Source organism: Lithobates pipiens, unplaced genomic scaffold (genome assembly GCF_037356315.1).
Source record: "Lithobates pipiens isolate NorthernLeopardFrog02 unplaced genomic scaffold, aLitPip1_a1.2 Scaffold_3, whole genome shotgun sequence".
In the NCBI taxonomy this organism is placed as follows: Eukaryota; Metazoa; Chordata; class Amphibia; order Anura; family Ranidae; genus Lithobates; species Lithobates pipiens.
Genome location: NW_027507790.1, coordinates 169570869 through 169595834, shown reverse-complemented (window position 1 = coordinate 169595834; position 24966 = coordinate 169570869). Strand labels below are relative to the sequence as shown.

At 42.8% G+C, this 24966-nt stretch overlaps 1 protein-coding gene across 2 annotated transcripts in view; it reads right to left on the bottom strand.

Annotated features, from left to right (window-relative positions):
• Window positions 1-4771: 4771 nt before the first annotated feature.
• LOC143940765 (baculoviral IAP repeat-containing protein 1e-like) overlaps window positions 4772-24966 on the bottom strand; it is a 95865-nt gene continuing 75670 nt past the window's right edge. For both annotated transcript variants that reach the window (XM_077462482.1, XM_077462481.1), the window contains exons 9-15: window positions 24708-24753; window positions 22542-24620; window positions 20760-20933; window positions 17854-18012; window positions 15059-15145; window positions 6654-6821; window positions 4772-5705 (exon numbers count right to left, since the gene is read on the bottom strand). In XM_077462482.1, coding sequence (XP_077318608.1) covers window positions 5341-5705; window positions 6654-6821; window positions 15059-15145; window positions 17854-18012; window positions 20760-20933; window positions 22542-24620; window positions 24708-24753 — 3078 coding nt within the window. In that variant the 3' untranslated portion in view covers window positions 4772-5340. The remainder of the gene's footprint in view (window positions 5706-6653; window positions 6822-15058; window positions 15146-17853; window positions 18013-20759; window positions 20934-22541; window positions 24621-24707; window positions 24754-24966) is intronic.

The window sequence follows — 24966 nt, the reverse complement described above, 5'->3', positions numbered from 1 at the left end:
GAGCTAGTTTAATGGCGAGTAGCTCACGGTCCCCAAAGGTATAGTTTTTATCAGCATCAGAAAACTTCTTGGAAAAGAATCCGCAAGGTTGAGACTTGCCCTGCTGAGCTTGGAGTAGGACGGCCCCGACTCCTACAGAAGAGGCATCTACCTCCAAAGAAAAGGGTTTAGTAATGTCCGGGCGTAGAAGAATAGGGGCAGAGAGGAAGGCTGCCTTGAGTTTGCGGAAAGCTTCAATGGCTTCAGGGGACCAGAGCCGAGCATTTTCACCTTTGCGGGTGAGCGATGTAATAGGAGCCACCAAGGTGGAGTAGTTGCGAATGAATTGGCGGTAGTAATTGGTGAAGCCCAAAAAGCGTTGGGTGGCTTTAAGACCAGAGGGCTGAGGCCACTCGGAGATGGCCCGAAGTTTGGCTGGGTCCATGAAGAGACCTTGTGACGAGATTATATACCCCAGGAATAGAACTTGTGTTTGTTCAAATAGACACTTCTCCAATTTTGCATATAGACAATTGTCCCGTAGATGCTGTAGCACAGTTTTTACGTGAAGACGATGGGTAGGTAAGTCTGACGAGAAAATTAGAATATCATCCAGATATACAATAACACAGACATACAGAAGGTCGCGAAAGATCTCGTTAACAAAATTTTGGAAGACCGCTGGGGCATTGCATAAGCCGAAGGGCATCACAAGATACTCATAATGCCCATCCCTGGTGTTAAAGGCGGTCATCCATTCGTCTCCTTCCCGGATTCTTATTAAATTGTAGGCCCCTCTAAGATCCAATTTAGTAAAGATATGAGAACCTCGCAGTCTGTCAAAGAGTTCGGAAATTAAAGGAAGAGGGTATCGGTTTTTCACGGTGATGGCGTTAAGACCCCTATAGTCGATGCATGGACGGAGTGAACCATTTTTTTTCTTACAAAGAAGAACCAGGCTCCGGCAGGTGAGTTCGATTTCTTGATGAAACCCTTTTGCAGGTTTTCCCGAATGTATTCAGACATGGCTTGTGTCTCGGTGATAGATAGAGGGTAGACTCGGCCACGGGGAGGAGCGGTCCCAGGTAAAAGCTCAATGGAGCAGTCAAAGTCTCTATGAGGAGGAAGGCGATCGGCGGCCTTTTTGCAGAAAACATCTTGGAAGGATTGATATTGGGCAGGCAACATGGGAGTTGTGGAGGTCTCAGCAAGAGGAATGGAAGAAGGAGGTAGCACCCTGGAAATACACCGATGTTGGCATGGAGGGCTCCAAGCCAATACTTGTCCAGAATTCCAGTCCAGATGTGGGGAGTGTTTCTGCAACCATGGGAGGCCCAGGATGATGGGACTGGAAGATTTAGGCAATATTAGGAAAGAGATCTCCTCTCTATGCAAAGCCCCAATGCGTAAATCTATAGGAGAGGTTTTAAAACGGATTGGACTCATAGGCAAGAAGGAGCCGTCTACTGCGGTCACAGAGAGAGGCATAGCCAAGGCAACAAAGGCGATGCCCAACTCGGAAGCTACAGACTGTTCAATGAAATTCCCGGCAGCACCAGAATCCACGTATGCAGAGAGTTGATAAGCATTCTGAGCCCAGAGGATAGCTACGGGAAGGGTGAAACGAGGGAAACAAGGAAAATTAACGGATCGGTCTAGATCACCTCCCTCTGAGTGAGCTAGACCCTGGAGTTTCCCGGACGGAGTGGACAGAAGTTCAAAAGATGTGTTTTATCGCCACAATAAAGGCACAAACCCAGTCCCATGCGTCGGCCACGCTCCTCGGGAGTGAGGTGGGTTCGCCCAAGCTGCATAGGTTCTTCCAACACATGAGAGGTCGAAGACGGAGAGGATTGCACCGATCTTTGGACTACCTGTGCTGGACGGCCAGCAGGGGGATGACTGGATCTGGATTTCTCCAGAGCCCGCTCCTGGAAGCGAATGTCAATTTGAATGCTCAATGCGATTAAGGCATCCAATATGGTGGGAATGGCGCGTCCAGCGAGTTCATCCTTGACACGGTCAGATAGGCCTTGCCAGAAGGTAGCAGTAAGAGCCTCATTATTCCATTTGAGTTCAGCGGCCAGCGTACGGAATCGAACTGCGTATTGGCCGACTGACATTTCTTGCTCACGAAGACGAAGGAGGGCCCCAGCAGACGAAGACGCTCTGCCAGGCTCATCAAAAGTTTTCAGAAATGCATCCAAAAAGAGCTGGAGGTCAGAGTTGATAGGAGCGTGTGATTCCCAGAGTGGAGAGGCCCAAGCTAAAGCATCATCGGAGAGGAGAGAGATGATGTATGCGCCTTTGGTGCGATCAGTAGGAAAATGGTGGCTGTAAAGTTCGAAGTGTATGGAACACTGATTAATGAAGCCCCGACAAGCCTTAGGATCACCGGAGAACCGAGGTGGTGACGGCAGATGCAGGCAGGGATTGCCAGGTGCAGCAGGTAAGTTGCATGGGATCCTCGGTCAACGGCCGATTCTCAGAGACGCTCATGGCTTGAGCAAACTGTCACGGTACTACTTACAGCGAACCCTCAGGCGAGCAGGTGACACGGGATCCCCCAGGGCGTGGAATCTAAGAGTCAGCCTGTGTTTCCCCAGTGACCCTCTGACGAAGGTTTGGACTTAGCTGCGTGCTGACCCCAGGTCACGATCCCCGGGTTCAACCTGCTCGCTAGGGAAGTACCAGAAGACACTGTAGACAAGGATGGATGGATGAAGCAAGGAAAGCCAGGTAGTGAGCCAAGGTCAGGGCGGGCTGCAGACAACGTAATCAGAACAAGCCGGGTCAGTACACAGAAGATCAGATCACGAGAAGTCAGGTAAAACAGGTTACACAGGGGAGCTTCAGGAACAAACGTTGCTCAAGCAACCAGTAGCAGGTTTGAAAGGGATTTAAATAGAGAAGCACATGAGGGGCTGGACAGGAAGTAGCAGGAAGGAATCATATATTAGGCAACAGGTGAAGGGTGTCGACACCCATAGCTGGAGAGTGCACAGAGCTGAACACCAGACAGTGGACAACAGATGCCAGCCGACCCACTGCAGTAAAGGTGAGACACAGATCAGCTCCGCAGCTGATCTGTGACACAGATCTGATATTCGAATTGTGAAATGGGATGGGCAGAGCTGATCTTGTGAAGTCATCACGTGCACTAGCGGCCGAAGCAGAATACTGTGTAATACACCACTGTTTACATGCTCCTTAAATTGTAAGGTCAATATCCCATTATTAAATCTTACCAGAGTTTACTGCACTATGAGGCTTATCCCATCTTTTATATTTTAACCGTTACATATAACGGCGAGTGATGTGTGGAATTGGAGCTTCACGTCTATGATCTTCATAAGATGGATGATGTCCTGAGCTGGCTGGCGAAGTTACTTACCTTTATGTACACAAGAGCATATCAGATTTCCTTTGCGGTTGGTAAGTGGCTTGCATGAGAGTTGCACATCTGCATTCGAGCACTTTGCCAATTTTTGTACAGTAAGCACTTTTTCACTGCTAGAGTTGGGACCTTCCATAAAATTTGGATTTAGGCCTGATTCACACCTATGAATTTTTTTTGTGCATTTTCAGTTTTACAGAAACACACTACAGTCCATTTAACATGGTTTCCTATGTGCTTTTTATGGAAAAGGCCTGGGACTTTTTTCTGGTTTTTGGTTTCTTAGACTTCAATGGATCAAAAACGTGTATTGAAAAACGCAAAATGGAATATGCAAACTGCAACCTGCATAGGTGTGAACCAGGCCTTATTTGCACATTCATTTTTAGACTGCATTACATTTTTTATATATTTGCACGTAATATATACTCTTTCAGATTGGATTATATGTTTTGGACACTATTAATTTTGTTTTTTGTTCACTTTTTTTCTTTTTACACATGAATTTCTGATTATGACATTTTGTGGTTTATGGATCATTGTATATTAGTTTGCACGTACATGTATTGATTTTCAGTTTATATACATGTGAGTCTGATTATTTTAAAGGAATAAGCGCACCTATTTCATTTTGTTCATTTATTAGTATAGTATTAAGACTAGGTTGGTGTAAATCTAAGCATTAGATTTATTCTGTTATTTTTTTTATAACATTCCATATCTCAGTATGTAAAAAGACTATTTTTTTTGCAAATGTTTAACTTGACATTAATATAATACATCTATGTAAAAAAAAAAAAAAGCAGGGAGACAACATAGAAAAGCAACATCACGATATGGATTTATTTTTCCTTAAAGGAGTTGTAAACCCCTAAGGTTTTTCACCTTAATGCATTCTATGCATTAAGGTGAAAAACCTTCTGTAGTGCAGCAGCCCCCTAGAGCCCCCCCCCCCTTTACTTACCTGAATCTGATCTTTCCAGCAACGGGAACTAGCACAGCAGCTTCAGCCTCGAACCCTCATTCGATTAATAGCAGTTTCCGCTGCTGTCAATTAAATCCAATGACGCGGGACCCGGGGGGCAGGACCGATATCTGCTATCTGTCAATGGACACAGCAGCAGGACTTGGGAGCACACCCGCTCGAGTGCCCCCATGGAAAGCGCTCCTCCGTCGGGCACTCGAGAAGAGGAGATCCAGGAGTGCTGCAGAGGGACCCCAGAAGATGAGGATCAGGGTCACTCTGTGCGAAACCCTTGCACAGAGCAGGTAAGTATGACATGTTTGTTATTTTTATTTATTTTTTTAAACAAACCTTTGCAACCCCTTTAAAGGAAATCTAAAGTATTTTATGCAATATCAGCCTAATGTATATATCAACACATGTACTGTATATGATTTTCCAAAAATTTTATTTCTGCTCCACTTTTTCATTATGTGTGTACTCGGAGAAACCATATTTGTTCGTTACATATAAACCTTTTTCTTTCTGTTTACTGAGGCTATACAGCAATTATGATTTGCCATTTTCTTTCTCTATGCATTCTGTCTATTTAAACAGAAGATAAAGACCACATACAGCTAACTGATTTTGTCTCGGCAGTCTATCATCATAGATGCTAAGCACATTACTTGGAACATACATAACTGCTAGAGGGAGAATGTACAGTAAAAGTCTGTATATGAAAAATAATCAGCAAAATATTTAAAAATAAAATGTGAAAGTATATATTGTAAGCTCTAATGAGCATGGCCCTCTAAATCTTCCTGTATTGCATTGTAATTGTACTGTCTGCCCTAAAGAACTGCGCAAACTGTCAGCGCTATATAAATCCTGTATAATAATATTATACAAAATTGTATCAGGTTAACAATAAGATAATTACTCCAAATGATTCTGTCTCACTAAAATAGACTAAAGTTTTTCCCTAGCTGTCAGCAATTACACAAAAAAAAAAGTACATTTATTTCTCTATAATTGGGTGGAATGGTAGCGTTGTTTGCCAAAACAGCATTAGATTATTTCCATTTGGATGCTCTGACTTCATCTCATTAAGTAGTTCGAGGTCTTTTTCATCCAACAGCCATCCAAACATGTCCAATTGTTTAAGGCTATGGAGTTTAGATACACATCGAATTAAGGCAATCAGAGTTACAGGTTCTGTTTTAAATTGTACTTGAATAGGTCTGGAAATGCCAAAATGTTGTAATTTTGGCACATTACCCATAACATTTAAGAAGTCTCTCCATCCAGACTGAGTGATGTCCTGGTTATGGTTCAGATCCAAAGCTTGCAAATTTCTTACATAGCCATCTGCACAGACTTTGCCTGTAAAGAAAGTAATATTATTATAATAGTATTAAAAAAGAAATAAGACAAAAATAAGAAAAGTGAATACAATACACAAAGCAACATGTTTCAAGGCATACATTTAATAGTACTGGTTTCATTATCTTAGTCACACAAGGTTCAGTTTTTTCTACAATAAATTGTACTTATTGTTTTAGCAAGTATACTCATTATATTTAAAGTGATATTAAAGGCAATTTTCTTTTTTTTTTTTTATAAAAAAATTGTCAAACTTACCTTCTCTGTGCAATGACTTTACACAAAGCAACCCTAAACCTCCAATTCTGGGGTCCCCCGCTGGAACTCCTGGCTCCTCCCCCTGTTGAGTGCCCCCATAGCAAGCAGCATGCTATGGGCGGCCACTCTTGCGTGCTCGCTCTTGGGCCCTGCCCACCTCTCACCGCTCCCTCTTTACTGGCTGTGAATGACAACAGCAGGAGTGAGCTGTCCTGCTGGAGGGTACATCCAGGGGAAAATAGAGCAGGAAGGTGGCTGTTTGTATTGGAACACCAGGGGTTAAGACTTCACGACTAATGAATGTCCTGAAAAATCTGGGTAGAAGCTACTACCAATGGACATTTCAGGAGGTCTCAGTGTGAAGAGTGCAGTGGCGGTTCCAGATTAAAGACCCCTTTTCTGTATTACCTCTTAAGTAGAGTTTGGAGTCTGCATTTTTTGGTTGTTATTGGCTACCCAGTGCCCTTATCCCTATCTGAGTTTATGGTCCTAATAAACTTTGTTAACCTTTCAAACATTTCTTCCAACCCACCTGGAGTCAAGATGTCTGACACGGGGTTCCCCAACTGCTTTTAGGAGGTAAGGAGGTAGTATATGTGTATCTAAATTAAAGTAATCAAAGCTGGTCATGCACAAATACAGTCATTTTGTTGTACGTTCCAAATAGTTATTTGTCAACTATGCACCTACCAAGCTCTAGCAGGCTGCTGTCCGTCAGTGGTCTGTGGTTTATGCAGAGCTTCCTGAGGTTGGGCATATGCTTCAATTGCTGTATGAAACAGGACACTGTTTGCCTTACTGCAGTTCCTCTTGGGAAAATGAATTCTTCAAGCTTCTCTAAAGATGCTAAAGCTTTGGCTGGGATAAAATATTTAGAAAAATGTAAATAATTCTTTGTATTTCCTTATTAAAGCCCATCTTCAATCTCTGTTTTTATTGCTTTTAGTTTCTCCTTCAGGGAGATCTTCCTCTACTTCACACACACACACACACACACACACACACACACACACACACACACACACACACACACACACACACACACACACACACACACACACACACACACACACACACACACACACACACACACACACACACACAGATAAAAGAACAGATAAAGGTTAGAACCTTGGCCACTGGAAAAACCCTCCTCTCACTTCCTGTCTTGGTGACACTGACCAAGGAAAATGTCTATTTAGGGACAAAGACAGCAATAAATATCAGACAGATCTTCTATCCAAAACTAGCAAAAAAATTTGGCTGGAGTAATGCCGCGTACACGCGATCGAATTGTCTGGCGGAATTTGTCCGCCGGACCGCATTACGCCGGACAATTTGATCGTGTGTGGGCTCCAGCGGACTTTTTCATCGTAAAGTCCAGCGGACTTAGAAAGTAGTTTTGGAGCAAGTAATAGCTCAACTAACACAAACGAATTCATGTTATACAGTCATCCTAACTGTTATTGCATGGGCTGACAATTTGACCCGAACTTGCGGATTAGCAACCCGGTGCCAGATATCCCCCTAGGAAGTAACTAATCACAATTTCACAATAGATTGTAATGTTTATGTTATGTGTACCTTTACCTGTACCCCTGACCTTCCTATTTCCCTCCCCACCCCATCCTCCCTCTTTCTTCCTCCCCCCCCCCCTTTCCCATCCTTGTCCCTACCTTTACCCTTACCCCTCACCCCCCCATCTTAATTTGTCATTTCGCTACCCCTCAAACTCCATTTACCCTCAGCAGGGTCAATATACCCTTCACTAACTGGTACCCCCAATGTCCCACTATCCTTCACTTCAGATTTACTTGAATACGTTTTTCTCTGAACCGTGTTATATTATAGATATTAACTTCCGACAGCAAATGTTCGTGTGTACTCGTCTGGTTCGCGGCGGTGAGTTGTCACTGCTCCCCCCTTCGATGATGCAACCAACGGTTGACTGGCTAGTTGACGGGCTATTTGTTGCATCCACTGATTGGACGGTCCGGATTATTCCGTTCTTTTCATCTCTTCTCTCCACTACTCCTTACCTTTACTTCTTTTTCTAGTCCCTACCTTTTTCTTCCCCTTCTGCTCTTTTTTTTTCTTTTACCGTGGTCGGTCGGTTCGTGCGGCCCTGGGGTCGCTATCACTTGCTCCCCCCTATCGATCCCTATGGCCCCCTTGATCATTTTGTCCCTAAATGTGAAAGGGCTTAATTCCCCTAATAAACAGGTCAAAGCTTTTCGAACCTTTATCTCGCTGAAAGCTAATGTAGTGGCTCTGCAAGAAACTCACTTTGCCACCAACTCCACCCCCAAATTTTTCCATGCCAAATTTCCCCAGGTCTATACCGCTTCCTCCACTTCGAAACATAGGGGAGTTCTTTTGGCCTGTCGTCACTCCCTTCTGTTCTCCTTAGTATCTGAAATTAGAGACCCAGAGGGCCGCTACTTAATAGTCACTGGCCATATACAAGATGTGGAGGCCACTTTCGTGTCCTATTATGCCCCTAACACGAACCCCAACCCATTTTTCTTACACTTATTACAGATAATTAAGACACATACTAAAGGAGCGTTGTTCATATGTGGAGATACTAACCTAGTTTTGCATCCGCACCTAGACAGGACCCCATATGCATCAGAACATTTTTCTCCGTCTAAACAACTTTGCGCACAACTCAAGCATGCAGCACTCATTGACACGTGGAGGGAATGCAACCCCCTCAAAAAAAATTATACCTTTTCCTCAAACCCCCATAAATCCTTCTCAAGAATTGATCACATCTTTATTCCGATATCCTCTGCACCCACCCTCTTACATTCTCATATCCACCCGATAACCTGATCGGATCACTGTGCAGTGATCACAACTGTATCCTCAATTATCCCACGAAATTCGGACAGGACCTGGTGCATGAATGAGACCCTACTGTCCAACCAATCCTACTGCCTAGATATCCAAACAGCACTCAACGATTATGTGTCCAATAACAACACGCCGGGTATATCCCCTACCCTACTCTGGGAAGCCCACAAACCAGTTATACGGGGCACCTGCATTTCGGTGTCTTCCCACCTCAAAAGAGATAGGCAAGCCCAATTACGTCAATTAGAAGACGATCTTCAGCGTCACTTTCTCCAATTCCAGTCCAACCCCTCAGAGGCCAATAGACTAGTCCTGGAAAAAACTAAACTTGCCTTAGATCTTTTACTAGCTGAGGAGGCAGACAAGACAATTCGCAAATCGGCCCATACAATTTACACCAAAGCAAATAAACCCGACACCTTTCTAGCTATGCGCCTGCGACAACCCGAGAGATCTTTTAAACCCATTAGACTTCGACTAGCACAGGGCGGGCTTACTAGTAACCCCATAAAAATTTTATCGGAGTTTAGTACTCGATTGGCTAAGCTATATGAACCCGGCACCCCTTTCTCTAGCGCCCGAGCGGACTCTCTCCTCCATACGCTAACCCTCCCTCACCTTTCAGCCACGAATCGCGAGTCAATAGATGCACCCATTTCAAATACAGAAGTTCTTGCGGCTATCAAATCCCTGAAGCCCCATAAAAGACCCGGCCCTGATGGGCTGCCGGCGACTTACTATAAGAAATTTGCACACACACTCTCCCCCCTCCTTACCAGCTCCTTTAATTCTCTTCTTCAGCAACATTCCCTTGGCAGAGATGCGTTAACGCCCATTATATCGATGATCCCTAAACCGAACACAGACAAAACCCTATGGTCCAATTTTAGGCCGATATCATTGCTTAACATTGACGTTAAGATTTTAGCCAAAGTTCTGGCACTCCGTCTGAATCCTCTAATAGGGAAGATCAGGTGGGGTTCATCCCCCAGAGACAAGCCAGTGATAATGTTAGGAGGGTCATTCTACAGCAACATATTGCTAGAACCCGGAAAATCCCCATGCATTTGCTCTCGTTGGACATACGCAAAGCATTTGATACGGTATCTTGGCCTTACCTACAATATATCTTGCGTCGCTGGGGATTTGGTCCTCACTTCCTTAACTGGATAGAGGCCCTATATACCCAACCTCGAGCATATGTGAAGTATGCAGGTTTTCGATCAGAATATTTCCCCATCCAACGAGGGACGAGGCAGGGTTGCCCCCTCTCCCCTCTATTGTTTGCGCTAGCTATCGAGCCCTTGGCGGCACTAATTAGAGCAGATCCAAACATTAGGGGATTGGAAATAGCAACAACAACCCACAAAATTTGCATGTTTGCAGATGATGCCCTCCTGTTCATTACGGCCCCCCATATCACCCTGCCCAACTTATGCAAGCTGTTGGAAAAATTCCCTGGGATATCGGGTTTGGAGGTCAACCAAGCCAAATCTAGGGCCCTTGACGTGTCTCTGCTGGGGGATGAGCTTGACCTTCTGCGTAGCAACTTCTCGTTCCAATGGTCCACATCTTCTATTCCCTACCTGGGTATTCACCTGACAAAAGACCCTTCACACCTATTTCTGTACAATTATCTCCCCCTATTACGAAAGCTGACTAATCTTTTGGCTGCCTGGCAACCGCTATGTGTTTCGTGGCTAGGTCGAATCGTGGCAGTCAAAATGACGATGCTACCCAAACTGCTTTATTTATACCGGGTCCTTCCAATCCAAATCCCACTTTATTATCACCGCCTTGTGCAGAGCAAAGTATTCAAATACATTCGGGGGACTACCAGACCCAGGATTTCTAAATCTACACTTTATCGACACAAAACACAGGGCGGCCTAGGTGTACCCAACTTTCGTTACTATTATGCAGCCCAGCTAGCCCAAATCACCCTGTATCATGCGAAAACTGAAATACCGCTATGGGTTAGTCTTGAGGCCATAGACACTTACCCTATATCTATATCCAATCTCCTATGGCTTCTTCCCACGCAGAGAGGCAAACCTGCTAATCCAGTTACACTACACTCCCTTAAGATCTGGGACATGATCCACAAGCCTTTTCGCCTCAAATCCCAGCATTTGCCTTTACTCTCCATCTTTGGATATCCATCATTCGGCCCGGCCTTCTCTGAGCCAGGCCTATTTGCGGCTTGGTCTCGGGCAGGCCTAGACCGAATTTGTACTCTAACAAAAAATGGACAGATCAAACCTTTCCCCATTTTACAAACCCAATTTCGAATTCCTAATAGGGAATGCTTCCGCTATCTACAAATTTCCCACTTTGTAAATTCGATACCCAAACCTAATAATACACATGAATACATGTCAACCTTTGAGAAAATATGTGACTCTGACCCGCACGCCCCTGGCATCATCTCCCTACTATACTCTCAATTCACTTCCCCCCCGCCCCCCTCCCGCTCTATGCCACTAGATGGTCCACAGATCTCAATATAGAACTTGGCGCTGATGCATGGACAACGATTTGGGCCAACACAATTAAAGCCTCCCAAAATGTTGTTCCCTCAGAGGCAAACTTTAAAGTCCTTATGCGGTGGTATCTAGTCCCCGCTAGAATAGCTAAGTTTGTCCCCGGCTACCCCGCTACATGCTTTAGAGGCTGTATTGAGGCAGGCACCCATATCCATATCTGGTGGACGTGCCCGGTTGCCCAACGCTTTTGGGCAGCGACATACTAGATGGCATCAGTACTCTTGGGGGACTCCCTGCCACCTGACCCATCTCTAGCCCTACTTAATCTATCACCCCGAAATTGTACTCGAAGTCAGTTATCTCTATTCCTCCAGCTAATCACGACAGCAAAACAAACAATAGCTAGAGCCTGGAAGACACCGACACTCCCCGTAGCTGAACTTAAAAACAGAGTCACACAGGCTATGATCCATTGCAAGATTGAAGCGAAAATTCTAGACCGCATGCCACGGTTCCACAAGGTTTGGCAGCCCTGGATAAGACACTTCTTACCCCCTGACTTAGATCCCAACCTTTTAGAACCCTGAATTACCCCTTACGATGAGATCCTCTTCAGGGTTTGGCGGCCTGGGTCCGTGCAGACCGATCAACCGATCTCCCTCTCTTTCTCATCCTCGCCTTTTTCTTTCCCCCCCCCCCCCCCCGTTTCCCCCTCTACTCTTATCCTTGTTTCTAGTTTAACTTCTGTTTTCCTTTTTTCTCCCCATACCTGAAAAACTCTGCCCTCGCAGTACCTGTACTCCCCTGTAAATTATACACCTTACTCCTGGGAGTAACTTATTTCTCCATCCCCAGTGACTCCGGGTTGTTTGGTTCTTGATTGTTTTAATAGATAATTACTCTCCACTTGGATCAGAGCGTCATGCCCTTGTTTTGTACTTGACTCTGTTACATAAAGACTATGTCCCAGTACTACTGCTCTTATATTTTGTATCTAATGTTGTATTTAGCTTTTGACTACACCGTACTGTGTAATTCTTCTGTTATTGATAATAAAAAATTTTGAAAAGAGAAAGTCGTTTTGACTCAAAATTTGTCCTTCGGACTTGGCTTTCAGTGGACAATCCGTTCGCCAGTGTGCTAGTCCGGCGGACTAAGAATGACGCATGCTCAGAAGCAAGTACAAGAAGGAAGCTATTGGCTACTGGCTATTACACTTTCTTTTTCTAGTCCCGTCGTACGTGCTGTAAGTCATTGCGTTAGAAATCGCCGGACTTTCGGAGTGTCCGTGTGTGGCCAAGTCCGTTTGTTAGAAAGTCCGGCGGATTGTCTGCCGGACAATTCGATCGTGTGTTCGCAGCATTAGTCTTTGACCAAAAAAATCCCACCGAAGTGTCTGCCCCACTGTGTAGAAATAAGAAAATCCACCAGTCACAAAACATATAAGCCTCATTTTTACTACTAATTTTCCCAAAGCACAAAGATCTATAGGATACCATTATCTCTTAGGCCCCTTTCACACTGGGGCAGGAGCAGCATCGGCGGTAAAAGGGCGCTATTTTTAGTGCCGTTTACAGTTGTTTTAGCGGCGGTATTCGGCCGCTAGCAGGGCAGCTTTACCCCCTGCTAGTGGTCGAAAAAGGGTTAAAACCCCCACAAAGCGCTGCAGCAGCAGCGCTTTTCCAGCGGTATAGCCGCGCTGCCCCATTGATTTCAATAGGCAGGAGTGGTGAAGGAGCGGTGTTAGCAGGACTTTTTTTTACCGTCCTGCTAGCGCCCCGCTCCAGTGTGAACGCCCTTGGGGCTTTCACACTAGAGACACAGCAGCGGCTGTTTCAGGTCGGTTGGCAGGCGCTATTTTTAGCGCAATAGCGCCTGCAAAACAACCCAGTGTGAAATGGGTCTTAGAGCAGTGGTCTCCAAACTGCGGCTCTTTACTTGTGTTTATCTAACCCTTGAGGCATGATTTCTGCCACTGACACCAAAAATGGGGCAGAATTTCTGCCACTTAATCACTTCCAGCCCATGCCTATTCTGGCATTCCTCTCCTACATGTAAAAATCATTTTTTTTTGCTAGAAAATCACTCAGAACCCCAAACATTATATATATATTTTTTAGCAGAGACCCTAAGGAATTTGTTTTAATTTTTCATGTCACATGGTATTTGTGCAGCAATTTTTGAAACCCGATTTTTCTTTCTTTTTTTTTTTAGGAAAAAAACAAACACTTTCATGAATTAGAAAAAAAGATGATGTTACGCTGACTAAATAGATGCCTAACATATCATGCTTTAAAATTGCGCACACTTATGGAATGGCGCCAAACTTCGGTACTTAAAAATCTCCATAGCCTACACTTTAAAAATGTTTATAGGTTACCAGTTTAGAATTACAGAGGAGGTCTTATGCTAGAAATATTGCTCTTGCTCTAACATTCGTGGTGATATCTATGTGGTTTGAACGCCGTTACATATGTGGTCGGAATCTACGTATGCATTTGCCTCTGTTTGCAAGCACTAGAAGATAGGAGCGCTTTAAAAAAAAAAATTTTTTTACACTTGCCATTTAATTTTACATTTTTTTATCACTTTTATTCCCATTACAAGAAATGTAAACATCCCTTGTAATAGGGATAGGCATGACAGGTCCTCTTTATTGAGAGATCTGAGTTCTAAAAGTCTCCACATCTCTTTTCTATGCTGGAAAGCCGGAGATAAAAAAAAAAAACATCTCAGGCTTCCCAGCAAAAAAAACAGCAGTGTTTACATCTGCCGGCCTACAAAGTTCATGTAGATGACCAGGGACCATCTGGTCCGTGATCAGCTCTATGGTAAACCACCACCACCAGCGTATTTATTCTCCGGTGGCCGGTTGTACAGGCGAGCCAAGAGAAGTACCGCTATGATGGCTTTTACATTGCAGGGAAACGACTGCTGAAAAAAAAGATATCTGAATGATGAAAGCTGCAGGCATCATTCAGATATCTCCACTCAAAGTCCAGGACATCATATGACATCCTTGGTCAGGAAGTGTTTAAACCAATAATATGGGACTATTCCTTTTACGGACACCAACAATGGGGCACTATTCACCTCACTGACACCAACGATGAGGGCACTGTCCCTCCCACTGACACCAATTCTGGGGCTCTATTCCTCCCACTGATACTAAGAATGGGCACTATTCCCCCCACTGGCACCAAAAATTGGCACTATTTCTTCTCCTAATACCATAGATGGGGAATTGTTTTGTATTACTGGGCACAGTCCAGCCCCCCCCCCCCCCCCTCCCCTAAAGAAAACTGGCCCTTTGTTTAGAAAATGTGGAGACCCCTGTCTTAGAGCACAGGAAGCAATTTAAAGTTTTAGAACAGAAATTCTTCCATTGTACCATATTTGTAAGTAAAATAAGTGATCATTCATTTTTTATCATAATAGGATAACAATCTTTGTTTTTTTAAATTTGTAAGTGTGTATTATTAATTACACAAAAGGAACAGTATAGTGATAGTATAGTATAGTGAATGTATACATGTGAATGTATACATGTGTATAAATAGGATTAATAGGATAACAATCTTTAATCACTCATTAGAGACATCTGCAGAAAACTGCTCCAATTTTGGTTTAGCTGTAATAATTGTGTAATGCAAAATAATGTGATCCTGTACATGAGCACAATAGAAAGGGGAAAGGAATATAAATTATTATCTATTAAGTATAAATGAATCGTATGCATAATTGTAATACCAAATGTTTCTGATGCTTCAACGTTCACTGAATATTGATGGTCAACTTCCAGAATTTTCAGATTCTTAAGAGAGGGTAATACAGAAGCTGAAAAAATACAATTAACACAGAAAGAAACATGTAAGTTATATTGTGAAGTTAATGATCAATATATCATATTAGATGATACTCAGTGCCATGTTTCCAAATGAATTACTGTGGCATTTCTGAACTCCAGGAAAAGTAAAAGTCCTCCCTTTCTATGGGGCTACCTGTCATTGGTTAACTGCTTGTTATTTCTAGGGGTCTACGTAAAGCACTTTTACTTACCTGATCCACCACTCCTGCAGGCTCCTCTGCCCTGCTAGGCTGATCCATGCACCCTCTTCTCCACAATGGTCCAGCTGTCTAAGTTTCTCTGTCGTCATCAAGACCAGTGCAGGGACCATAGCCCTGCATTGGACATAAAGATGTGGAGGGACAGTTCACTATTGGTTCATAGGGAAGCACTGCTCGACAGGGGAGTGGAGGATCAGGTAAATAAAAATGCTTTTCATATATCTTAGACAGAAACAAGCAAGTGGACAAAGGGAGGTATTTAAGCTTTAAATAAGGTGAAGTATTTTTCTCAGTTGTACTGCACTGTTGGAATTACTCCTGAAATACAGTATATAACTAAATCATACTATTAAATCTGGGAAGACCAATACCGGTTCTCCCTCTGGATTATGCATAATCAGCCCCCAATTAACACATATGGGTTTATAAAACAAAAAAGGTATTAATTCCTATATATATATATATATATATATATATATATATATATATATGTATAGAGATATATCTATATAGAGATATATCTATATCTATATCTCTCTCTCTCTATATATATATATATATATCAGCATAATTGAGTACACTCCAACAGATTTGTCAGAAAACCTTTACTTTAATTTCAGAATCAAAATTTTCTATGGGACACTATACTAAAAAATACTCCCACACATGCGGGCCATTGATTGCAACCAAAATTTGTTAATTTGCACACACAAAAAAGTATTTTTCCTAACAAATTCATCCAAGACCATGGCATTACTTAACAAAGCAAACCCCTTCCCATTTCATGCTGTTAACAATTGCATCACATGGAAGAGAAATGTCACAAGGCCTGAGCAGTGTTGCCAACCGCCCGTATTTTTACGGGCAGCCCGCAAAAACAGGGCACTTTTCCTCCTGCCCCTAAAAGCCTGTAGTAAGCAAAAAGTGCCCATAAAAAATGTCTGCGATCAGCTTGGGTCAAAACTGCACATGTGCAATTCCAGAAATTCCTTAGCCGTCCCGATCCTGCGTTGACCCTGCATTTGGCCGATGCTGGTGGGCAGGGCTCGGACCACCAGAGGGGGCAGGTCTGACAGAGGCTGTGTGCAGGCGGAGTTGGTGCGCCTATTTGCTACTACAAGGCGAGCCATTCCCCACCCGCGATGATGATGTCATGGGAGCCAAGAGGATGGATGGAGGAACCTCATGGAGTGCAGGTGGCTGCTGCTGGCATGTGTGTGATCGGGAGGGAGACCCAGACAAACAGTGCGGACTTAGGTCCCCAGCTCCAAACGGACATACCAGGCCCTGGCCAGCAGTGCAAAGCAGCACACTCTGGTGAATGCACAAGGAACTCAGAGAAAGAGTGAGTGACTCAGAGAGACACAGTTAGGCAGGCAATCCCAGCGGTTGGCTGGTGGGGACAGTGGGAATTTGGAAATTATTAAATAACTGCAGTGACTAGTCACTCAAACCAGCTCATTTCAGGCAGGCAGCAAGCCAGGCCCACTGGCAGTGCCACTGTGACAGTCAGAGGCAGAGCTCAGGGCTGGCCCAGTCAGAGCCCCCCTGGCCCCTGCCCCACCACACAACTAGCCCCCAGCCCAACCTGTGAATGCTTGCTAATGCTATGTAAAGTTTGGTTGCTGGCTGAGGACATATTAGGACACTACTTTTGGAAGGGGGTGCTATGTAGTGGACACTGCAGTGGGGTGGGGTCATGATATGAAGGGGGGCAAAGAAAGACACTAAAGGGGGGCAGGAGGAGACTACTGTGTGGGGCAGTGTTGCCAACTGCCTGTTAATTTACGGGCAGCCTGTAAAAAAATGGCTGTCCGCCAACTCTGCCTACCTCTTATACAATGTCCACAGTCTCTGACCATCTCTTGTCTTTTATCATGTCTGCAGTCGCTGAGGGGGAGTTTAGAGAGGAGTTAAGAGTGGGAGCGCAGCCGGGTTGGGAGTCACTAGAGCCCCCCTTTACATCAGTGTTCCCCCTTAGATCATGATCTGCAAAATTCCCCTTTATGTCAGAGTTCTCTTTCACTGTAAGGGGGAATCCTACAGACTCTGATATATGGGGGAACTCTGTGCTGGCTGGGTTATTTTAACCCGACCATGTAAATGGAAAAATATTTTTTTTGACTTTTGTTTAACTTAACTACTTGCCGACCAACCGCCCAGTTGCATGAGAATAGCACTAATCCTCCTCCTTGCCAATCAGGAAGCGGGTCGTGATTCCCATCACCCAATTGGCTGAAAGGACAGGCAATCCTATTGGACGCCTAGGAGGAGGAGATCCCCACCCGTCGCAGTGCTGCCTGCCAGGAACCTAGATGGGGTAAGTGCTGGATGACCGACTGAGAGACCCCCCGGGGGCATGATTTCTTTGCCTCCCCAAGCACAAAAAAACAAAAAACACCAGCCACCACTGGTGTATGCACATAAAAATGATACAATATTCATTATTATTACTAGACAATAAATCATTCACTCACCTAAATGGATTAGTTCCCTGTTTAACATTGGTTTCTCAATACAGAGAGTTTCCATTTTTGTATTCTGACATAAAGAAGTGATAACCTTCTCAAACTCAGGACAATGATTACATTGTATTGTGAAAGAGTTCAGGTTGGGAAAGTGGTCAATCATCTTTGCTGCAAAGTAAGGTACACACTCATTGTGATTAAAATGATAGCAATCATACATATTAGTATATTATAGTATTTTATAGTATATTATACTAACAAATACACATAGCATCTCTTAATGAGATGGAAAAGAGGGACACCTTTTAGTAAAATGTAGGTGGGGAAAAAGGATCCATCCATTTATTTCCACACTGAATTTATATTTTTAGTTCTCGCCGCCTCCTATTACTGAATGATCTTGAAGTTTGGAAAATACACTTTTTGAAGAATCCCACTCATTTACTTCATTGAATGCAGAAACACATATTTGCCATGAAATAGTGTTTTTTTTTTATTGTGTGTGTAAATGACACAACCAATTATAGCACCACATACCTGGAATGAATATTCAAACGAAATGAGATTTTGAAAGGTGCTGAGCTTTTACATTCATACATGAAACATCACAATTTAAAAGAAATTTCAACATTTTATTGATTCACAATGTTAAAAACCATATGAATAAAATATATACATATTTCATCTAGATTTATACCTACTATTGTAATTTGCAGCACACTATAACTGTTATGACTTTGTGACAGATAATTATGATATACAGTTTGTGTAAGACTGGGCATTGTTCCCTGCTATTATAGTTAGTTTGGTCCCGTTGTACCTCCTGTGGTGACACAAAGCCCCACTCTGATACCGAGCGGACAAGCCCATTTTTGGTTAATAAGTGTAAAGGGTAAGCATGAAAATGGCCTAGCATAGAGGATAATTGAATTTGTGAATGCATTACATGACCCTTTATGGTCACTATACCAGTTGATTGATATTTTATCTTTTGATATAGTCTTTAGATCACTAGCAGCTATCAGACACCTCTGAAGAAGCCCCAGTGGGCGAAACCTGTTTGGGTCTACTCTACCATATCCCCGCACTAATGAGCACATCAACGAATGTAACAAATGCGTGTGTATTTTATTCATGTGGTTTTTAACACTGTGAATCAATAAAATTATGAAATGTTTTTAAATTGTCATGTTTCATGTATGAGTGTAAAAATCCTATTAGTTTACCCTTTCATTTACATATTCACCATGTTGCACTGCTGTGTCAATCTTTTCACAGAGCCTGCTGTTTTAACTACAGCTATATATCTGGATGTTCTGAGGAGGTGGCTTTTTAGGAGACAGCCAGTACAGGTAATATAGCACATGTGACATCACTGCAGGCAGGAAGGTACCATGCAATATGTAGTTCTAAAGAAATTGAAAGTGAACGAAAGGAATGAGAGAAGAGGAGAAGCTGCAAAGCATGCAGGGAATCCAAGAAGTTGTTAAAAGAGATGACTGACAGATAGGCAGCATTCTAAAAATGAAATCTATTTTTTCAAGTAAACTTATTAAAGTGATTGTATACTCCTTTTTTTTACTGTTACCTACAGGAAAGCCTATAATAAGGCTTACCTGTAGGTAAAAAAAAAATCTCCTAAACCTGTACGGTTTAGGAGATATTCCCCTCTGTATGCCCCGCTGACTGCAGCGGCGCATGCGTACAAGGGGATTCTCGGCTGAAAGCCCGGCAGAGGCCGGACCCGGCCGGGATGAAATCTCCCACGCGAATGCGCGGGAGTGACGATATCGCGGCTCTGGCCACTCACAGCGCCGGAGCCGCGATACCCAGAAGAAACGCAGAGGGAGCATGTCAGCTCCCTCGGCATGGATTGGATCAGATGTTGGGGCCTCGTTCTAAGGTAAGTATTTCATAATGAGCTAGTATGCGGTGCATACTAGCTCATTATGCCTTTTCCTTTGCAGGTAGAAAAAAAAAACATCTGCGGGTTTACTCCCGCTTTAAGGATTATGAAAAATAATCACTGTTTATGTTGCCAAATTAGAGGTCAATAAATACTCCTTACCTTAGAGATCAATTGAGAAATGCTGCCTGCCATTGGTGGTCAGAGTAGAAGGGCTCCAACTAAAGCCCCTTTAATGTGGAAGATTGGATCAGGTCCGCCTCTCATTTTTTACAGGTGGACATGATCAGATGAGCCATGTATCCCTTCAGACCAGCAGGTGTAAACAGACTTGTGTCCTTTTACACCTGCCTACCTTCAATCCGATATGGTCTGCTTAAAACAGACAGCAGAGTCCATTTACACCTGGCTACCGATAGAGCAGAGTGAGCTCTGTCCATCTCCGCTCTACAGAAACTGAGTGGACATGGACCTGTCCTCCGCTTGCTCTGTTCTGATCAGTAGGGGATCAGCGGACAGATCCCCTGCTGATCAAAACAGTCTACCCTGTGTGAAAGGGGCCTTACATTGGCGGTCAGTAGGAAGAATAATGCCTTTTACATTATTACATTGGAAATTAGTGATGAGCAGGAAGAATGTCCCTTACATTGGTGGTCGTGGAAAGAATGTCTCTTACATTGAAGGGCCAGTTGGAGGAATACCACCCTTATATTCTGCTAAAAGATTATTGGTGTCAGTAGCTGTTTATATGAGAGATGACAGGAGAGGCTCCATTGGTGCCAGGCCCTGAGGCCTGGGACCTTCAGATGAGAGGTGACTCTTCTGCTACTTTTGGAACAATTGTATAGGTTCAAGGTAGCTGTTGTTGAGAACGGTTGTTCAATGCATTTACTGGCACTTCATGCTCTGATTATTCTTATTCTTATTATCAGGCACCAGAAGCTATAATACATTTACTGTCAATAGGAGATATAGGAGAATAAAATACTAATCATGACATTTTACACACCCAGTTGTCCACACTGTATTTCCATACTCTCATTCTTGAATACAAGTTTTTCAATTCTTTGAAGGCTTTTAAACTCCTCTGGCAAAACCCCAACGATGTCCCATTTACCAGTTGGGCATTCCACCACTAGTTCCTTCAGCTCTTTAAAATTGTGAATGTTTGAAAGGATGTACTCTGTAGAAGATAAAACCAAGAGCTACAGTGACCAAATCAAGAGCTACATCTAAGTGACCAAAAGGAAAAAAAAAACATTTGTGTATAGTAAACCATGCAAGTTATGCTACTGGCCACATGTTTCAGGAGTCCTGTTAACACTATGTTGATATGTGTGTGTGTGCAAGCCTTACCCAACTTCCCAAAGGTACTGTTGGCTTTGCAGGGCTAGTTTTACCTTGGATGTAATACAGCTTAAAACTTTGGTTGTAATTATAATCTTCTAGCAGGCTACAACATCTCTATCTGTCAATCAATAGAGCTAAACACAGTTAAATGGTGTAAATTACTTCACTGCAAAGAATTTGTCAAGCAGTTTCCTAGTTCAGACGCCTAAGCCACACAATGCAGAATATACCATTCTAACCATCTGCTTCTCTCCACTACTGTTATAGCAGTCAGGGGCATCTTAATGCATCGGCACCCCTGAGCATTGCCCAGGGGACCCAGGTGCATGGGGGCACCATGATAATCTTGCATTACATTGTACTTGCAAATTGTCCTGGATTTGCCGGGAAAATCACACTTTTTACTAAGCTGTCCCAGCATGGTCATGTGCCTGACAGCGTCCCAGAATCTGAGCTGCAGGGACAGCAGCAGCATGTCACTGAGCTAAATCTACAATCAGAATGACATCTCTCCCAGCTACTTTCCTCCCGCAATTTCTGGCGCTTTGCAGGGGTTAAGGAGGAACCCCCAAGACAAAGCATCTTACTACTGCTGCTGTTTGCATGGGCAGGATGTGTACTGCTCTGATTACATGGGGTAAGTAAGAGAGGACAGCCAGCTGGGATTGGGGCCCCAGTGAATTACTTTGCCCAGGGACCTATGATGTTATTAAGATGGTCCTGATAGCAGTAGAGCATGCATGGTCAAGATTATGATTTAAAGTATAACTAAAGGCACATTTATTTATTTTCATTTTGAATAGAGTGATTAGAACACCTGTCAGTTTTTATTGCCATCTGCACTCCTGTTAAGGAGCTTCAGCCTCTCTATTTTTCCTGTTTACCATTATAATTGAAAAATGAAAATAAAAGAAAATCCAAAATTTGGGGTTGTCCCCAGAAGTAATAGAGATGAATTCTTACAATCGGGGGCCCTAGTTCTGGTGACCTGGGCATCCCCAAGAATCCCCTTAATTTACAGGAATTCCCTCTCACTTCCTGCTTGGCTATGGGACAGGAAGTGAAGGGAAATCTCTGCAATGGGTCACAGATGGCAAAAAAAATCTGACTTTAGTTATAATGCTCTATTTATCTATCCAAAATGAAAAAAAAAAAACATTTTACTTATAGTCCTACTTTAATATTGAAGAGATTGTGTGTTTGGAAAAATAAAGGTTTCAAATACAGTTTCCTTACTGGTGCTAGTGATCTGTAGAGACCACATTGTGACTTTTAAAAGAAAGCCAACCTTACTTTGTTTATAGTTATATGTGGCCAAGCTATCTTATATCATAATTATTACTATTATTATTATTTTGACATTAGTTTAGCATCAAAGGCTTTGATAATGTTGAATTGCTTACTTTATAACTGTGATCCAAGTATTTACTTTGCTGTTTACCTGGTGGTGGCATTTCATTTATTTGCAGGATTTCCAGTGAAGTCAGATGTGTAAATAGTTCTTCTCCCTCTCCGGAAAACTCTGTAGCCTTTAGACTTAATTTCTTAATGGAAGCCTTGTACAGGTCAATAACAGGCCAGATGAAATTCAGAAATCTCGTGCAGTTACATAAGTCTAATTCAATGCGATTAGCTAGATTGCACAAGACCATAATGTTACCTAGGCTGTTTTCATCCTCCATTTCACTACCCAGAGCTTTAATTCTTAGCACAGAAATTTTGTGTTGAACGGGGTCAAAACCAAGCTTGGACAGATCGGGAACCTTTAAACTGTTAATATATTTAAACTCGGGCTTAGTCAGAACGTCTGAAGTATACCGGAATGCATTGGAATAGTCTTCCTCAACTGTTGGCACAGTCCAAATAGATTTAAATCCTTCTGAATTCCAGAACTCAGGGATTGCATTGTTCATATCACGAGGTAAATTTATCTCCAGACTCTTCATTAACAATAGTCCTTCAGGATATTTGTGCAGGAATTTCAGCAGCCAAAGGTCTTGTTCCCATATTACAATGTCTTTGTCTTTGATAAAATGCAAAATAATGGGAGCACAGTCATCCAAATATTTACTCTTATTGGCTATGTCAATAGCAAACTCAAGCAACATCCTGATTACAAGATGCTGGGAAAGCTCTGGCTTAATGACACTAAGAATAGAATCCATGATGCCCAAATCTAGAAGAGAATGAACATTTGTAGCTCCTTCATTTGCAAATGCATTTGGATTACTCATCAAGCTGAAAAGATGAGAGATGATGGATGTAGCTGTTTTAGGAGAATACATGCATGAGTTCTTCAAGAAAGAATGATAGCGATTCTGGACACCCAAGAAAGTATTAATTTTCTGCAGATAAGATAAGCCACTTTTATTTTCTGCAACATCTTCTGACTGCAAAAGTTCATTCATCTTCCTACCAGCTAAGTACTCCTGAAATAAGGGATGGAAGAATTTGAAGATAGGCTTAAGTCTCTGTGACGTGAACCTACTCAATAGACCAAACCGAAGAGCATCCTCAGTTTGTACACCAGCTTTATCTAAATTCTCCTGAGTGAATTCAAAGCGTGATTGGAAGATACCTTCAAGTGCAAGCTGTCCACATGACAACGCTGCAGCTTCTATTTTGTCTTTTTCTGTGCTGTATTTTAAGATTTTGTGCATCAAGTAAGTTGTGCAAATGAAAAAGTCCTCTGATTTGTTTTCAGCAAAATTTTGGACCCAAAAAACACAAAGAGCAAAAGCAAATAGAGGAGTTGTTAAAGCTGCCTGAAGCATAGCAGATTCAGGTAGCAGCAAGTGAAAGCCAAAAGTTTGCATAAATGTTATATCATGGGAGAAAAGGTGTTTCAAAATGTATGATGAACTAAAGAGAGGGAAGTCCTGAATACTTAGTATGTTCTTTGCATATTGTCGCACCATGCATGAAGCATTGGTACTCACTGTGACTGCTAGAGTCGTTCTGTTCCAGGGGTTCTTTGTTATAAGTTCTTCTATCGCTCGAGACGCAGAGCCCACTAAGCCATAATCATCCAGCAGGAACAGCACCTTTTCTTTTAACTGCTGTATAATTTCTGCCAGAGACTCCTCAGTAAGAGATACAGCGGATCCCTTCAGTTGCTGGCAGATGATGTCACACAGGGATTGATGCCTCTGAGTGGAGGATACAGAGATATAAAACACAAGGTTGAACCTGTTGAGTATAGGACACTTTCTTGAGCCCCAAAGCATGGCAATCTTCTTGAGCAGTGCCGTCTTCCCACTGCCAGCTTCTCCTTCTATCATAGTGATGTCCCCCAGCTCTGACAGGACATCTGGTAATGTAAGCTGCCTCAATGGGCGATTTCTAATGTCCTTTAACAGTACGGACATATCAGCAAAGAGTGACCTCAGATCTACTGAAATATGAGAGAATTCTGGAAATGGTAACATGTTGCTGAAGGTAGAATTATTATAGACATCGGTCAGACACCATCTTAATTCCCTTGCTTTGTCGGGCCAATGTGCATTGGGGGTTTTTAAACCTGGCAATACAAAAAGTATAAATATAATCGGGAACATTTGTACAAAAACACATTATAGTTTTAACAGCTTAGTACTAAAATACTTACAGCTCTCTATGTTGTGAAGCTCTTTCCTGTCCACATCCTGATGAGGCTGGAGAGGGAAGATAATCATGAACCAATTTTAAATAAGTTGTTACTTGGCTCAGTCTGTGTAATACAAATGGTACTGTGCACTGGTGTTGTATAGCATAAGTGATATAAGATTGTGAGTGTGAAAAAGCAAGGAGAAAACTGATTAAACATTTTTGAAAGAGTAACATTTTAGTCTACTTTTATGGAGTAAGAGGCGTTCTTTCAAAGTCTT